This window comes from Falco naumanni, chromosome 13 (assembly GCF_017639655.2).
Source record: "Falco naumanni isolate bFalNau1 chromosome 13, bFalNau1.pat, whole genome shotgun sequence".
NCBI classification, from domain to species: domain Eukaryota; kingdom Metazoa; phylum Chordata; class Aves; order Falconiformes; family Falconidae; genus Falco; species Falco naumanni.
The window spans coordinates 30,380,070-30,398,087 of NC_054066.1; the positions used below are offsets into that span (position 1 = coordinate 30,380,070).

An 18,018-nucleotide genomic window follows, 5' to 3' on the forward strand; every position below is an offset into this window, starting at 1 on the left:
AAGGCTGAAGTTTCATACAAAAAACTTGTGTTTTGGAAGTTTTGATTATGTTAGCTTGAGTAGCCAGGCATGTCAGTTTGTATACTGTTAGCTAATAATTGCAGATTAGCATAGCATTTCTTCAGTTCTGAAGAGTGGAGTGTAGAGACTACTGTAGAACTATATATTAGAAGTTCTGCCTTACGAGAAACACAAAGGAATACCAGATACATAAAGAACGGCCTTAATTTTTGTCACCACATTAGCATTTCTTCTACTGGTATAATTTTGTACCTTGTTTCAGAAAAGTATTTGAGAAAATATATTCGGACAGGAAAGTGAAAAATCAGAACATCATTCAAACAGCTAAACTTGATCACTTGATGTCATCTGTTACTTCAGGGTGTAGTGTTTCACACTATCAAACTCTTTTTCAGATTTTTCAGTGAAGGGACTGTACTAACTCACTATGCTGACATCCTTGGTGTCCTGCTCAGATTGAGGCAGCTTTGTTGTCATCCTCGTCTTTGTATAAATACATCTTCTAGTTTTTCAGCTGGTGAGTGAATACTTTTGGTTTCTGTGTTTCCAAAACCAGGACTTGCACTTTGTATTCAAGAACAGAAACAAATTTGTGTTTTCCAAGCTTTCTAGCTTCCACTTCCCTCTTTTCAGTTTGGATTATTGAACTTTTAGCTTTGTTACCTTGTGGGGTTTTTTTGTACCAAAATATATTTGAATATGTTTGAGAAGTGGATAATTGAGCACATACTCAAATAAGAATAAAAGCGATGAAGTATGAGTAGTTATGAAAGCTAGGAGTTAATAAGCTTTGACAACCCATACAGAAATGACCAAAAGAGGACCTCAGCAGAGCCAAAATCAAGAAGCTTGTTAAAAAGCAGTGTATCTGTTGTTGTAATAATTTGCGGAAGTGCTTTTACAACAAATCTTTTTCTTTGCCTCAGGAGACAAGATGTAGAGGAGCTTTGGGGAATGGCTGGAAATTGGTAGCCATGTCAGCAGAACCATTGCCTCTTCAGCAGAATAGGGACCTGTTGACTTTGTTATGGCTGTAAGGGAGGGTGGACACAGAGGACTGAAAGGAGGGTGAAATTTTATTTTTGACAAGCCAGAACTGTACAGCCACATAGTGTTAAAAATTATATGCATTTCTTTCAGAAGAAAGTATAGTCTGTTTGAAATACTCTAAACTTGAGAATTCTCAAATTGAATATTTTGAAAAATCCTATTTTGAAATGCCATTGGTATAGGTGTGACTTTTCAGGAAACTGAAAGATGGATAAGATATGGTCAGAACCTTTTTTAGAAGATTTTCATTTATTTTCCTGAAAAATACAGGATGGAGAAATGATTGGATAGTCGTTCAGTAGTTATTTAGAAATTAATTAGTAGCTAGTAAGTATGTCTTTGATTTCTTTACTTAAAAAATAAAGCAATCTTAACTATAAATAGTGTCATCTCTGTAGTGTTACTACTGAACAGCTGTTATATGAAAATTGCTTGTTCCCATTAGGCATTGTGCTGCACATGTGTATTAAAGGAGAAATCCACACAGACGTGGGTACCACTGGGCTTGCTTCAATCACAACTCAGAGCCGGGCCACCACCCCAGTGAGTGGCAGAGAACCATGCAGCTCAGCTTATATACGCTTACCAAACCATTAGTCAATGTCTGAAGTTTTTAGGAGTTTCCTTTGGTCCTGTCAGTTCTGCGAATCCATCACCTGACTGTCCCAGGTGATTCATCTCCTCTCTTCCAGCTCTGCCTCGGTTCCAGGCTCCTCCTTGGATCTTGATCTTCTTTCTGCCGGCTTTAACTCACATACTCCTTTCAAGCACGCTTAGTCTTTGAACAAGCAGTTCCTATTCACATCTACTAATTTTTCTAGAAACGCCTGTGTTTCTGAGAGCAGCTATGTACACAAATTGATCATCTGTTGTTCTCCCACTGACTAACTGGACTGGGTTTTAAACCAGCCTTGGGTTAGGGCTACGCTAGGGATGAGGCCTGGTTCTGTCACTTAGCAGCTTCAGCACTTTAAATTTCTTAATTCAAAATACATTTTCTTTAACAGTGTACTTATCACTGAGTATGTAGTCAAGATTCTTTGAGTTCTAATTACCATTTTTCCAAGTAAGATTATTCTTAATAAGCTTTGAAATACTACAGAAAATTCTGACCTACTATTTGGCAGGTTGTTTCTTTATACATTGTAGGCTATGTCCTCATTGTGTATAAGCTGTCCTAATTGCATTTTGAACAATGGAACTCTCATGTGTGTCAGCTCAAGAGTGTTTCCCGTATGGAAATCTCTGTTTTTAAGTTCCTTTCTCTATTTGCAGATAATAAAATTCCTGAAGAACTGCATGAGACATTAGTGAGGAAAATGAAGTTGGTGCTGAGCTCTGGTTCAGATGAAGAATGTGCAGTTTGCTTGGAATCGCTGACTCTTCCTGTGATAACACACTGTGCGCATGTGTTCTGTAAACCATGTATTTTTGAAGTCATCAGAAGAGAACAGGTTGGTTGTTCTATGGTTACATTTAATTATAACAGGTATTCAAAGCCAACGAACTGGTATCACTAGAAGGCCATCTAGCTATGTTCTTTTACACTGTTCACCATTTATGATTTAAACCTTGTTATCAGCTGGGCTATAAATGCTATTGGCCTGAAGTGAAACTGTGGAGAGAGTAGCTGTCAAACTGAACATGTTAAGGTTCATCAGTATTTTCGAAGGCTTCTTCCCTAGTTCTCACCTTACTTCGTCCCTACGGTAAAAGTGTGGCATTCAGTGCAGCATTGTATACCTACATACGGCTGGATGCCCCTTCACTGATTGTATGTGATATGATGCGTGTATATATTGTTGTGCTTAAAAGAGATCAAAGCTGTGTACTGGAGGTTGACTCTTGAACTAAAGTCATGTTTACTTATTCCAAGCTGATAACCTTCTACGGTGAAATAGCTGCTCCGCTAGAGGGCCATCTTTATGGCCCTTTGTCTGGACTCTCCAGAATAAACTTGAGGAAATCTTTAGATTTTTTAAAAAAACATAGTCTTTTTTTTTTTTTTTTTTCATGTGCATGTCTAAGCTATACTTTTCCTTCTTGTTTGCCCTTTCCTTTCTATGGTAATCTGAAAGTGTGGTAGGCTAACCAGCTGTATGCAGTGCTGCTGCACTTTCACTCTGGAATTGTTCTGCCTCCTTAGCCACAATTGAGCAGCAAGTAGCTAAACCTAGGTGGTGTTATTAATAGGAGGCAGCAAGGGACAAACTAGTTCCTGCTTGTGCATAGTCAGTCAACCTAACAAGGCAAAGGTAGGAAGCGTTGTCTGTCTGGCATGTAGATCGACTTTGTTTCATTGCCAGACACGCAAGGTTCTGATGCAGATATCCCAGTCCAGAGTTTGTGCAAATTTTGAGGGGAAACTAGTGATGTGAAATTACTCTTTGAGGAAAGAGTGCTTGCAGAGGCCTTTTTCCAGTGCAGAGGTTCTTGATGTGTCTATAGCAGAGTCGATGTCCCTGCTCAACCTTCAGGTGTTTTTAGTCATGCAGAGAAATAAATCGGGTATCACATGATGGAACCTGTGTTGCTTGACTGTACAATCAGATGATCTACTATGCTTTGCCTAGAAAGGACCTTGGAATCTGCAGAATTAGGGCCTTTGTCCAATCCCACATTGTTCCATAGATTGTTTTCATGGTAGTAAAGTCTCAACAGAGGCGGGTGTAGATTCTGCTCTTTTGAAGTTGAACTGTTGTGAGTTTCCAAAGCAGTGAGTGAGCAAGCCTTTCTTACATTCAGAATTATTCCTGATTTAAATCAATTCCCAAGGAAGGTTTTGCAGGTTCCAGCCAAAACACTGACAGACATCTACAGCTTGGGTTCAAACAGGATTCTTCCAGACAAGATGTCTGTGGTTTTCATTATTAATACAAGTGAGAGCATTAAGCCATCGGTGAGGAATGGGATGTGAAGCTGCCAACACAAAACTGCTGAGTGAAAAGTTTGGCCTTTCATTGTATTACAAGCTTGGAGACCATTTTATCTTTCTAATGTTAACCTGAAAGGTTTTACTGAAATTGGAAAAACTTCTTAGTAGTTAACAGCTTGAGAATTAACACCAGCTTTGTTTCAGTCTTTCACTGAGGCTAGCTTCATAGTTATGCAAGTAAGTAAAGGTCCCGTGCAGAAGTCACAATAAAACTATAAAATCTCTACAGTACTTTAATGTCTTTGTGTATTAACTGCGTTCTTGTAAAAGCTTGTCAGATATGCATGAAAACTTTTTTTTTTTTCCATCTAGCTGTTGACTGTAAGACACGTTTTGTCACTTTCATATGCTTTCACAGCAAGTCTTCAGTATCTGTGTTGGTATTGTTCAGCTGTGGTTTGGATTTTCTGTTGTTTTTAATTACAGTACTAAATTGAAGAAGAGATGCAGAAAGATGTGAGCCTTTTATTGTATTTTTTTTTAAAGTCTTTATGAGCACTGTTTGGAATTTTTTTTCCAGAAAACTTTTTCAGATTGATTAGAATTAATTTATTTTGTCTCATCTATAAAGGATTTTTGGATTGCTACCAAATCAGGAATAGAAATTAATTTTTTTTACAGTTTATTTGTAACTATGTTTTGGAGACTTATTATAGATTTGTTTGTGTTGAGGTTCTGTCTCTTGAAAGGGTATCTTTAGTGCTGCAGCAAATTTGTGTATGCAGACCATGACTGCCAGCCTTTTTAATTGGCCAGAAGTTCATTCCAGATTAGCAGCCCCCAGTATTCACATGCTTTGTGAGATGTGGTTTGCAGCCTGTCTAACGATGCCTTGGTTCTGTGGCCAGATTGCTATATAAACAGAGTTAGCTAATTTTAAAGGGTTGCTCTGTTAGGCAGAATTTTTTCATGTCTGTCATTTTTGCTTCATGAAGTTGTACATTTGTATAGTGCACGCAGTCTTTTGTTACATTTTGTGAGTAGTTCTATGGAAGTGCTATTGTATAAATGCTAAACTTTGCCTTATCTAGAGTACGCTTCAGAGAAAAAGCCTTTTGGTGTTAAGTTATGTCTCATTTCTCATGTCTGTGGGGGGAAAAAGAGAAGATACCCTGTGTCTGGCCCTGACAAAGCATATTTCATCAGACTGCTATTATTTCTGTGCAGGCTTTGAAGAAAAAGGGTAAAAGGTCATTCTTTGTTTGTAACTAAGAAGATCTTGTCTCTGGATGTTTATTTTTCTGATTTTTAAATAGTCTTCTCCCCATAGCCCAAGTATTTGCTTGCTTTTGAATCTTGAACTGCTTATTTCCAGTATAAATATGCTCAGAAAGAAGACTACTTTTAAGGAAGGCAGAGTGTTTTTAAAACATGTAGCATTTATGTGATCTTAATGTTCTCCCAAATAAAATAGTTCAGTCGTTATGTCAGAAATGACAAAGGCAGTGTGTTAGAAGAATATAATAATTTCCTAAAAGATGCTTTGTAAAGGTGAACTTTAGTACCTGCTACAAGTAATTTGGCCTAGTATGTTTCTCTAATGTTATCTGGGCTTTTTTGTAGCCAAATGCCAAATGCCCGTTCTGTAGGAATGAGCTTCGAGTGGAGCACTTGGTGGAATGTCCCCTAGAAGAGGAAATAGACTCCAGTAATCGAAAGAAGTTGGATCAAGAGTGGATATCCAGTTCAAAGGTACATTTTGTTGTGTTTTAACATGGCGTTCATGATGGTTTTGTAGAGCAGTCTCTAGAATTTTTATGTAAATATGCTGAACATACTTTACATATGCATAACATACTTAATTTAAAGTATTTATTTAAGGTCTGTACAGCATGTCTAGCCAGCATAGGAGAAAATGCGTAATAAACTCATCACAGACAAATTTTGCAGCAGGGAAACAAGACAAAAGGAGTACCAGCTGTAATTTGATGCTGGTCATTGTGCAATACATACACATATATTAACTAAATAAAACTTTTGATAAAAGAGCTGTTGCTTTTGGCTTTTGTTTCTGTTTCTGAAGATAGAGTAGTTCTATAACCACTGAAACTGTTCTGCTCTTAAATAAATCCTTCTTTCTTAAAAGTTGTCTAAAGATTATATATTCTGCTCTAGAGGGGAAAACTGAATGGGCATCATATGTTTAGTATAACATTTGTCAGATAAGCTAGTGAGATATTTTTATTGTACTTTGCAGACCTATTTCTCAAGGTCTGCCACATCATTTTTTGCCTCACCTTTGTTGTGCATTTGCTGTCAGATATTAAATCTTCCTGCTTGCTGCTTGTACTTTGGCCTTTTTTTTTTTTGACATTGCTTTTCTGAAACATTACATTTTATAAAATAAAATTTAATGAAGTTACTGTTTCAAACGTTGGTTATAATTTTTTTTCCCTAAAAATCTTTCTGTGGAGACCTAAGCAATAATTCAGGACACTGTGCTCTAGACTAAATTAAATTTTTTTTCCCTTTTTCTTTTTTTACCTGGTGCAGTTACTTGCATTCTCCAGCTAGTGGTTCTTTACCTCATCATACCTAAACCTTACATGAGAAAACTGGCAATGTTCTGCCTCAGATCCAATTCCTTGCTCCTTTTGTTCTCTTGTTGGTTCCAGGAATGTTTCTGGTGGCTCCTCATCCTCTGTCATACCTAGCCAGGAAGCTTGCACAGCTTATTTGCCTGAATATTCCTGGTGGAAGCCTTTCTTGCTTCTTGAAGCGAGTATTGCTACAGTAGAGCATTTGCCTTGTGGCTGTCCCTTGCTTAAGTCTTACTTTTCAAGAGTTCCAGTACTCTGTTCCCTTTTTTCCATATAAGAGGCTCTGGAGTTACAGGACGTGCTGACTCCTGATAGTGGGAACTATGTCTGGAAGAACAGGTTTGTGAATCCTCTTCCCAAAGCACTGTCAATCTCCCTAGAGTTTGTGACCATTAAAAGTGTTCAACCTATAATTCCCTTTGCAAATGGAAAGAAACCCTACCTGCAGAATTTAAGATCAGTTTGTTTAAAAAGTATTACTGAACAGTGATTTCTCAACTGATGTGAGCTTTATTAAAGCACCTGTAAGAGCAGAATCTAACCAAATCAGAATAAGCTGTGTAAGTCTTCATTTGGTTTCAGATAAATGCTCTCATGCATGCTTTGATAGAACTACGGAGGGATAATCCAACTGCTAAATGTCTGGTTGTTTCTCAGTTCACAACTTTCCTATCACTGATGGAAAATCCCTTGAAGTAAGTAAAGTTACTGTCATTTTTTATAAACATGCTTTTATGGTGTTTTAAAAAGATCTCACAAAGAATATAGTATCCTTTTGATTTTTAGAACTTCAGATGAGGAACAAATTACTGAAATACTTTGGTTAGTGGAATGAAGCCATGAAGCTCATTTGTGTTATTTTTAACGTTTCGCATGTTAAATGCAGAACTTAAAATACACATTTCAGAGTCAAAGAGGTCATAATTTTTATGTATTTATTTCTTGCTGTCACAAAAAATTTACTGTTAAATAGAACATTCTTACTTTCTCTTCAGAGAATCGGGGTTTGCCTTTACTCGTTTGGATGGGTCAATGGCACAGAAGAAAAGAGTAGAAGCAATTCGGTGTTTCCAAAGCAGCCAAGCAGGATCCCCAACTGTAATGCTTTTGTCTCTGAAAGCAGGTGGAGTTGGATTAAATCTGACAGCAGCTTCCCGAGTGTTTTTAATGGATCCTGTGAGTAACTGGTTGTTCATACTGATATGGCTTAATCTAGGGGAAGCTCCTTTTGTGTTTTCCCAAGAGGTAGAAGGAAAGCCCCTCTGAGAATCAACAACACTGCTGAGTATGTAAAAGGGCAAATGGGGCTTTTCTTCACTTGTTTCCATGGCATATTTTTGTTTTAACACAGTATTTTTTGTATTGTCCAGTTACTTGCTGTGAATGGAAAGAATGCTAGTAGTAGTTAGCATGGTGGTGTGACACCTTACAGTGTAGCATTTGATACTTGTTCCTTCATTGTTTCTTTCTCTTTCTTTCTGATAATTTTGAATGTGGTTTTCTGTTTGTTCTGTTTAGTAACTTCAAAAGCCATAAACTGGAATTTCAGGAACAGTGAATTTTCTTTCTGTCTTATAATGCAGTACTTCCCTGCTGTAGTCACTTCCATTATTTTTTGTGTGACTTTATTTATAAAGAAAGACATTAATCTGAAGTTACTTTTTTGTGGTAACATACCACAAAAACTTAGTGATTTAGGAGACTAAGATAGATGGTGAGTGATATCTAAGTTTAGGAAGTTTTTCATTAAAGCACTCAGGAATGCAAAAGTATTTGTAAGGAATAAAAATGGAAATTACATTTATTGATAGCAAAATGGCATTCTTAACAGAATTGGTTCATGTCTAGTGTCATTGTACAAAATCAAAGTTTTTTTCTGTTCACTTCCTCTCTTCCCCACTATTTACTCCTCTGCTCTGATGTCTTAGTCTTCTGGCAGTTGGAAACTGAGACAAATTACACAGATTGTGCACTTGAAAACAAAACCAAAGTAAATGAAAATGATAGTGTAACTTTGGACATGGGCATCTGGTAACACTAATAGTAAAGAAAACAGTACTAGCTTGGATATCAGATTAGTGATAATAACAGCATGATGAAAAAAGCTATTTATTTAATAAACTAAAGGAGTAAAATAAGAACGAGTATGGAGAAGGTGCCTTGGAAAAAGGTTTTTCATGAACCGTGATACATCTTCACAAGCATTGTTTCTGTGTGTGTTGCATTGAATAGTTCCATTGGAACAGGTTTTTTTGGCTTCGGTTTGGTTTTTAAACAATTCTCTGAATAAGAAAGCTTGCAGAAGGTCCAAGAGAATTTTCATTTTCTGTGAAGATAATTAACGAGGTACAATGCATACACTGTCCTGTGGCAAGCAGTTGTAAGAAAATAAGCTAAGCATTGTTAAGAGTCATCTGCACTATATAGTTATACCTCACAAACCAGGGCCAAATATAATTGCAGCCTTTATACACCACTGAACAACTTCTCATCCTGCTGGTAACCATCCTGTGATGGTAACCATTCCAAGTGGCAGTGGTTGACTACATGTATGTGGTGAAGCGTCAGTGGGACCACATGATCCTTTATGATCATGCTTTTGAGAGTTCAGTGCTGAATGAGATTCGGTCATGCATTAGCATTCCTTGAAGTGAATTAGCAGCAATAAAGGATTTAAGAAGCAGAAATACCTCTGGAACCAGTGGAGTAACCAGGTTTTCTACTCAAATTTGTTGTAGAACTGTAGCTTGGAGGTCTGCATTTTTTCTGAGAGCTGCTGTACCACAGTGCAAGGGAGGAACATTTATCCAGCCATAGACTATTTTCTCCCCCACCCCCTCCTTTTTTCTTTTTAATTATTTGTTTGTTTAAATACATTCATATCTGCTGAATTCTCACCTTTAGGAAGAAGTACAAACCTTTAATGTGGGAGTATCACAAGTATCCAGATGTTTCTCTGAGGCTCAAGTTTCTTCATATTTTCCTATGTATAATATAGTATCCTTTGTATGAGATACTGCAGAAAGGCATAGAGGTATTGCAATTCAGTTTTCCTTTGCTGGACTGATGAGAGAAGAAGAGTGAAAGTAGTACACTTTGGTCCTACTGGACTACAGCAAAGATAGAATGGAGCATGTGCATGTTTGGGCTAGGTCTTTCCTCAAAACATCATCCTGTTTGTACAGTCATGTTAGTATTAGAACGGTTTGTCATACATAGCTTGCCAGCAATGTTCATCTTGCAGTGACAGATACATCATTTGTTGCACTTCTTCTCACTGCCTTAGACTGGAGACACAAGACTTGGCTTTTATCTTGCAGCTTGATGTCTTAAGTGTGTTTAGGCATCAAAGATTCTTGGAATGTAAAATGAATTTTTTGTGCTAGCCTAGTGTTGTTTTTTCCCCTTCCTAAGAAAGAGTCATTAAGAAGAGTTCCTAGATAACTTTCAGTATGTGGGTGACATAGCAAGGCAAGCCCATTGCACAAGACTTGCTTATCACAGGCAGAACATTATTACATTTTAGGTAGGCTTAAGTATCTGTTCTGTGAGAACTAGTAGTACTATACCTTTAGATAGAAAAAATGTGCTGGAAAAATGTAGAGCACAGACTTGGCATTTCACAATCCTTATGTTTAGCGTTATATCCTAAGCCTAAGTAGGAACAGTTACACTACCTTTTTGTATTCAGCAAGTTTCTTGTTTACCTAACTTGGTAATTATTGCATATACTAATGGAAGTATACATGGGCTTTCTTAACAATCAGAGACTTGGTCTACTGATAAATAACTGCCTGTGTTCAGCTGGTTTAGATTTTGCTGTCGGGAAAAGGGTGCTGAGGCAGTTAGCGTATGCAGTGATTATTTCAGAATTAAAATGATAATGAGATTGTTCTGATGTTTCCTAAAGTCCTGACAACTTTAATGAGTTTAAAAATTTGCCTGTGATAAGCAAAAATCTCCTTGTTTTTAAAGCATTTACCTAAAGTTCCTGCTTGTTATGAATATACAACCAAAAGTTCTCAAAGCTTTCTTTATATCTGGATACTTAAAAGAGTGAGACATTGTTGGAACTAATTAACGTGCAAGCAGTATTTGTTCAAGAGGTGATGGTACAGTAATTTCTTTGATTCCATGTGCATCTTGCTATGTATTTGGAAGGGAGCTTATTTAACTTGTTCGTTGCTGATACTGTTAGGCTTGGAATCCTGCCGCAGAAGACCAGTGTTTTGATAGGTGTCACAGGCTGGGTCAGAAGCATAATGTTGTTATTACTAAGGTGAGTGGAAACATGATCTGTTTGAACAGTTTTCTGGTTAGGAAATAATAAATAATTTTCAAAAAAGATTCACTGTATTTTTAAAAGAATTGTGACATCATATGTCTTGCCAGTAAATTTTTTGAAGTGTGGACTTTGGACTGTAAGATTTTATTAAATGTAACCTATTTCCCATGAAATAATTATTTTTTAAATTAATGTCGCTATTAAGCTATTTGACATGACTAAGATGGGGTAGCATTGCTGTTGCCTAGCCTGGCTATTACTGTTTATTGTTTTGAAGGTATGTAAAATGCTTTTGCTTTTGTCATAGCGGCTTGTTTAGCTGCAGAAGAGCAGCTGGCCTGCTGCACTAATACCCAGTCACAAAAATATTGCTTGTGAATATTTCTTGGGGAAATATTTTCTTGGGGAAAAAATTGCTTGGAAACTTGGGAAACTGAAGACAGGTTCTCTTCTAACATAAGTAGCAAAGAAGAGACAGTTACTCTTCTAATAAGTGGGTTTAGAAAGAAAAAAAGGGGCAAAAAAATTGAAATGCCAAGCCTTTTTTTCCAGCTGCTTTTATAACTCTTCCTTTACAAAGTAATAATGCAATATTGTAACTGTGCTTTAGGCTACTCAGCTATTTAACTTTTTTTTCCAAAGCACCTGCATTTCTCATCCTAAACTTCTAATTAAAAAACCCCAAACAAACCACAAAGAATTTAATTTGGGCTTCTTTTGTATTTCAGTTCATTGTGAAGAATTCAGTGGAAGAAAATATGCTGAAAATTCAGAACAAGAAGAGGGAACTTGCAGCAGGAGCCTTTGCTACCAAAAAGCCTTCAGCAACTGAAGTAAAACAAACCAAAATCAATGAAATTAAGGCTCTAATTGATTTATAGCTTGAAACTGTGGTATTTGAGTAAATAATATATTTCATATTTTAGTTAATATTGCTCTTCAAGTTACATTGTCTCATGCTTTTAGTTTTGTCGTCTTTGTGGTCAAAACATAAATGCTTGAAATAAATCATAAAAACCAATTTGCTTCTAAATTTCTTAACTTAAAAATGCAGAAACTTGTTTTGAATTCCTGAAATCTTTCCAGTGGTCTGCAAAATATTGCTTACTATGTACAATGCTTAAGAATACGTAAAAATCCCTCAGAACAGAAATGTGTAGAACTCACAGTTCTATCTTGTGAGAATTTAATCTCTTTTTAGAGGTGAAAAGGTAACAAAGGGTAAATAACAAGAGTAAGAAATTATGTAGCTTCATGTTTCAATCTCTCCTGATAGCCAAACAGATCATTTGGATTGTTTCAGAGTAGGTAATCAGTGATCACTTTATAAGGAATGCTTATTTTCGCAGACTATGTTCAGAGATAGTATCTAAATAAAAATTTTAAAATATTTTTTTACTATTTCTGAATAATGCACAAGTGTGGCAGGGAGTTCCTCTGATTACTTCTCAGGAGCTCGTAAAAATCTAGTACTTAAAATATTTTTAAAAAGTGTTTTATAAATTTACTTCCTTTAAACAGAATTCCACTGATTTTTGTAAAAGTAAAGGCTTTGTGGTTTGGATGAAATGCTAGAATCATAGGCTTGTATTGGTAACATGCTTTCTGGTAACTTCTGTAGACACTTTGAACAATGAAGCTGTGCTGTATGCAAAGTACAATATGACCCACTCACTTGTCAGTGAATCAGTTAGTCCTTGTGAAGTAAATTAAACAAAACAAATTATTTTAATAGCTGCCAGCTTTCTAACCGTTTTCTTACACTGCTAAGTAAGTGCTTTTCCAATCCTGTATGTGTGTCTTAATGGATTGCTGATCTGCATGCATCTTGATTTATAGAGGAAGAATCTGGTAAACATATTCATGTACTGCAAAGTAGTAAGTAGCATTGAAGAATCTCAGTTGAATATTAGTTGAATATTCTTGTCTGTTCCTTCTATCTCTTTCCATTTGATTCTGGTCTTCTCTTCTGTGTTTTCTTACTACTACGCTGCCTTCCCTGTAACACTTAAGACTTCAAGTTGGAGGCAGAGATTGCTATGTTTAGGTTCTGTTTAGATACTATGTTTAGATTCAGGAAGCGTATTTGGCAGCAGAGAAATGGAATCTGATTTGTTTCTAATGCCTTTCACCTTTTCTTAAGACTACCAGCCAGCTGATTATAAGATGAATTGCAAACACAGGAAATGGAAAAAGGACTGAGAAATAAAGGGAAGATGTCTGATACTTGGAAAAACAGTGAGCTAATGGAAGGAACAAGAAGGGAATTCAAAATAGGTAACCTAACAAGCTGATGCAGTTTTTGAGGAGCTAGCATCTTAACTGTGGAGAAAAGTGTGTTTTAAGTCTGTTAGAGAAAGAATTCAAAAGAAATGAATGACAGAAGACAGTGTGAACCCCAGTGACTGGTCGTCACTACAAATTTGACGAAGAAGAAATGGAGCTATACCCAACTGAAAAGTTTTGTGTGTGTGTGTGTCTAAGTTAAAACTTTGTTTTGGTTTTTGTGGTTCAGATTCTGATGCTTACAGATAAGCTGGAGAAATAATTCCTGACTATGCACGAGAGATTTGCCTTTGTGTTGTTCTTTCCATTTTCCAAGTTAAAATTCCATGAGAAAGAGACCCGTTTCAATGGCTAGTCAAGCTGTGTCATTACTTGTGTTTAAAATATGCTGACGTTTCGCAGAGTGGCTGAGTTAGGATTTTGAAAACAATTACTAGTATAATTTTTCCTCTACTAGATGATGGTTTCCATGTTCTAAAGCCAAATAAAAACTTACTGCAGTTAGTGCTAAGCTGTATGGCTAGTTAAGGTATCTCCCCAAAAAGCCATTAACATAACCAAGAGAACAGCTGAAGGTCAAAGCTGAGCGCAGACAAGTCCTGTCTGATTTGATGGAGCTGTTCAGTTACTCAGGTGGTTAAAACCCATGGTGTTCTGGTTGTTTGGGGTAGTCTTTGGCTGTTGGTATTCTTTCTTGGAGTTCTAATGGTATGTCCTGTAGCATGTTCTAGAAATGAGGTTTTGGAATGATGAACTTTACTAACATTTTAATTCCAAAGACTGAGTTGTCTTAATGTTCTTGGTGGCTTTTTACCCCCTACATAAAATAAAGATGTAAATTAAAAAAAAAATATTCTGAACTTTTAAGTCACCATCTAAGGAACACCTCAGATTATGTACTTTTTAAAGGCAAATGGAGTTCCAGTACTCGAGTCGTAATCTGAGCGGGGCTATGATTCTTTTGAATAGTGATGTTTTGAGTATAGAGCTTTAATTCAAGTACTGCTTTGAGCACCTACAGGTTAGAGCAGGAAATTGATGCATCAAGTGATACTATTGCAAAGGATAAAAAGGGATCTCTCTTCTTCTGCAAATGCTGCCTGCAGTAACTATGAAGGAAATAGTGGCAGATAATGACATAAAGGTCATTTTATTGAAAATAAGCTGCACAGAGTTTGGTATAGATGTCATACCTTTAGCTTTCCTGAGGCTGTGGGTAAACACTTGACCATAGTATGAGTCACAGAGGCTAGGACAGAATGGTTTTATAGGTTTTCTTTCTTTACTAACTATATTTGTTAACCCAAAACATGCAGGTTTTCATCTTAATCAGCATCTCTCCTTATCTTCTTGTATTAACGTAACAAAACTTAACATGCTAAACCAAACTTTCAGGCTGGTATAATCTCACGCTTTTACACTTTCAGTTCTCTCCAACTGAGCTTAAAAAGAAGTAATGCACCTACTCTCTAGTATGAATACAGACAAGGGGAGAAAAACTAAGACTCTTCAGCTGTCTTCAAAACAGTATTTTACCATTTTTAGTAAGTATTTTGTGAGCATGCAGAACTCCCGATATTTCTACTTGTTGGATGAAGTAATACTTTTGTCACTACAGATTGTAACTAGTAATCCCTCCTGCTTTCACACTTCAAATTTACCTGTTAAAGAAACCCAACACGGCAAAAGAAAAACCCATACAGGAAAAGGCTAGTTACAACCGGGAGTTCAGATGCTATGTAGTTCTAAATAGCTACAAGCTACTTTGGTTTGGACCTCATCTTTAGCATTTCTGCTAATTGCTCTAAGATTCCTTAGTCACCATTTAAGTAGTGAAAACAAGTTAAAACAAACTAACTCTCATACCCGGTTTACATCTTCTGCTTTACCAGCAAATGGCGAGAACTTGTTGATTATTTTATTTCTAGGCTAAAAGTTTAGCACCCTCACTCGCTTCCTGACAAAACCCTCATTTAACAGGAAATAATGAAATACTATTTTCGTAGTGTTTCTGACTAGTACAGAGTATAGCTGTCGAAGACAGAACACAAAGTCATACAGTTCTGTTTAGACTTGGCTAACAGGTGGATCTGAAACTTAGTACAGATAACAGCCAATCTCTGTCTTTTCTTCAGCATGCTTTTGTTATTGTGGTATTTTTACTGCTTTTCCATGTGCCTTAGAATACAATGTGTAGCCCGAGTGTGGCAAAAGAGCCCTTTCTTTCTTATACTTTCTGCGCACATGGAAAGAGTAGTTTTCCTGATCAGGATAGGTACAGTTACTTAAGCAGCCATTTAGTCTTTCTTTGCCAAAACAGCGTCACCATTCTGGTTAAAAACAAGTTCACAGTGTACACTGCTTGCATTAGGGATGATCTTTCTTTGGTCACCAAAAGAAAGATGCCCTTTTCCCAAGCTTCGTGTTGCTTATGTAAGTAGCTTCACAGCAGGTACTTCCTCCACTGCCCTGTCTATAATTAGGCAAGCTAATCAAGGCGACTGGCCCTATAGAGCTCCCTGACAAATGACTATATAACCTGTAAATAATTACAGAACTAAAAGCTGGACATTTGTTAATGATAGCTAGAGTAATATTAGCAAAGCCTAAAGATTATACCTTTTGAGTATTTTAGTTAGACTGCTTCAGAGCTCCCTTTTTTTTTTTTTTGTTAATTGCTTGAGAGTTTAGGGAAGCCAGAAATGCATGACAACTTTTTATTTTTGTATCAAGTGCAACATTGCAAGTAAAAGATAAAACTCGGTTTACTAGTCCCGTAGTATACAGAACTGAAAAATGCATTCTGCCATGCTGTAGGCACTGTGCGTAAGAACCTGGTCAAAACTTCAGTGCAATTGTGACTGTAAGAGCAAAGCAGTGCTATTACTGTTACATCTGTATGTGTCCCAGTGTCATGAAAACATTTATGGTAAAGCAGAATGGCTACCACTCTAGTGTATGAGCAATCCCATGAATTAGATTTTACATCTAAAACAGCAAGCAAAGGAATCAATGCTAATCACCTTAATGAGGTGAGGTAACAAACCCAGTTTCAAGGAATATGTTGAGCCAATCGATCACAACAGAAGAAAATTTAAGCTGAAAAATACCTGGTTTTATCTAGTAGGGAGAATTGGAATTTGGGCAGTAATAGGTGGCCCAAGGAATTCTGCTTCCTAGCTTTTGCTCAGTCTTCTTCTGTAGCACTGCAGAGGCCTTCAGCCAAGAAGTTTTTCATCAAGCTACTAGCAAGTGTAACTGACCACCATCTACACCTTTCTAGCTGTTAGTTCTGGAACAAGTCCTTGCATCACCACTGTTTGAGACAGGCATTTCTACTGAAGGTAGGTATCAAGTTTCTTCTTGATGTTGTCGAAGGAATCCACTCCCATATAGTCAGCTTGGCCCTGTTCCCACCGTTCCTTGCGTTCCTCTGAAGATACAGTTGGTAATACTGGCGCTGATACTGATATGTGGGACACTGCCTCTGTAACCTCTGCCTAGAAGAAAAGGCAGAGTAAAAACATACATAAATACTTTGCATAGCTAAAGTGAGCAAGTAAAATGGGCCGTAAAATGGGACAATGAAGTAGATGCTCTCATGCGCAGCAGCAAGCATTGGCAATGGGCAGGGATTGTGCAGCTTTCCTAGCAAAACAACAAAGCAGAGTTACAGAATTAGCAGGGAGGAGCGGGGGGGATGGGACCAAAAACATAATGTTTAAGTTCTTCATACCTCTCTACAGAAGCCACAAGAGAAAGCCAGAGTATAGACCAAGCCCGATAGCTGCAAATAGTTCAGTAGAAAGATGCAAGATTATCAGGAGAAAGCACATTTTAAAGAGATCAGTAACTTTGGTCTTAGAAAGGTTGAGAACTTAAACTGGCCCATGTACTAAGCTAAGACTATAAAGTCTGCAGATGGCATGCTGCTAAGCTCTCTGAATGAGAACTAGAGTTGGAAGCACTACTTTGGCTTTGATAGGTATTGGGACTCATCACTGCTAGTCTACGTAAGTACTCATTCTCTAGTTATCCTAGGCTTACCTAGATTTATTTCACCATGCAAGATCTGTATGTACAGACTGCATGCTGGAGTTCCTCTGCTTGAGAACCTTATTAGCTGCAACACATTAAGAGTTAGGGCCCTTCTCTGTACATATTAAAGAAGTTAGTACAGTATGATTTCTGGTGCACTGTTAGCTACTTACATAGCTCGTTTTAGGCAAGCAGACAGCTATGTTCCAGACCACTATACCATGCTTCTCTTCTGTAGTGTTATTTATTCTAAGCTTAAAAGAACAAAACCAAAAAAACCCTGCATCCCACAAACTCCATGCTTTGAGTTGGAAGGAGGGAAGGGAAATTAGTGCAATGGTAAGAACCTATCATCCATACTTCGGTAGCTTGTACAAGAACATTAGAACACGTACCATGTTTACACCTGTAGTAATGTCATTAACAATTCCATGCTGTTCTAGTAATGGCAAAACATCAGCTATATAGGTATCCCACCACATGTTGAGGAATTCTGGGTGAACTATTTTAGGGGCGTCCATGTTGCCTTTTATGCTTTTTGTTCTGGAGTCATACGTATAGTTCCATGGCTTTGTGCTTCCCAGGAAATGCACCACTTTAGTATTTGCACCAAACCTGTTGGACAGAAGAAGTCAGAATCTGCAGTTTGAGCAGGCGTCTAGAAAACAAGAGCTTTGACTGGCAGACATGGCTGTTTTTAACCTGCAGTTTCTGTAGCTGTCCAGAAAATAAAAATATGAATATATTAAGGAGGCTAAACACTAAATGATCGAACTGCCAATGCCTACTGGGACTGAAAGCATTTCTACACAACAGAAAAAACGCAAACAGAATTCTATGTTACACTACTCGGAATACAGCCA

The 18,018-nt window shown here is 37.2% G+C and overlaps 2 protein-coding genes across 14 annotated transcripts in view; one reads left to right on the forward strand and one right to left on the reverse strand.

Moving 5' to 3' along the window:
* The window catches only part of HLTF (helicase like transcription factor), a 28,586-nt gene extending 15,188 nt beyond the window's left edge, over positions 1–13,398 (forward strand). For 2 of the 6 annotated variants that reach the window (XM_040613687.1, XM_040613691.1), the window contains exons 18-24: positions 417–538; positions 2,347–2,525; positions 5,570–5,698; positions 7,129–7,241; positions 7,542–7,722; positions 10,745–10,825; positions 11,560–12,489. In XM_040613687.1, coding sequence (XP_040469621.1) covers positions 417–538; positions 2,347–2,525; positions 5,570–5,698; positions 7,129–7,241; positions 7,542–7,722; positions 10,745–10,825; positions 11,560–11,712 — 958 coding nt within the window. In that variant the 3' untranslated portion in view covers positions 11,713–12,489. Of the gene's footprint in view, positions 1–416; positions 539–2,346; positions 2,526–5,569; positions 5,699–6,621; positions 6,886–7,128; positions 7,242–7,541; positions 7,723–9,450; positions 10,860–11,559; positions 12,490–12,974 lie in introns of those variants that run through there. The other 4 variants (XR_005830734.1, XM_040613688.1, XM_040613690.1 and 1 more) reach the window with 4 other exon arrangements.
* Positions 13,399–15,820: 2,422 nt separating this feature from the next.
* Positions 15,821–18,018, reverse strand: part of GYG1 (glycogenin 1) — a 34,864-nt gene continuing 32,666 nt past the window's right edge. For 5 of the 8 annotated variants that reach the window (XM_040613700.1, XM_040613701.1, XM_040613698.1 and 2 more), the window contains 3 exons: positions 17,551–17,770; positions 16,854–16,904; positions 15,821–16,617 (listed from right to left, as the gene is read on the reverse strand). In XM_040613700.1, coding sequence (XP_040469634.1) covers positions 16,453–16,617; positions 16,854–16,904; positions 17,551–17,770 — 436 coding nt within the window. In that variant the 3' untranslated portion in view covers positions 15,821–16,452. Of the gene's footprint in view, positions 16,618–16,853; positions 16,905–17,164; positions 17,241–17,550; positions 17,771–18,018 lie in introns of all 8 variants that reach the window. The other 3 variants (XM_040613697.1, XM_040613695.1, XM_040613694.1) reach the window with 2 other exon arrangements.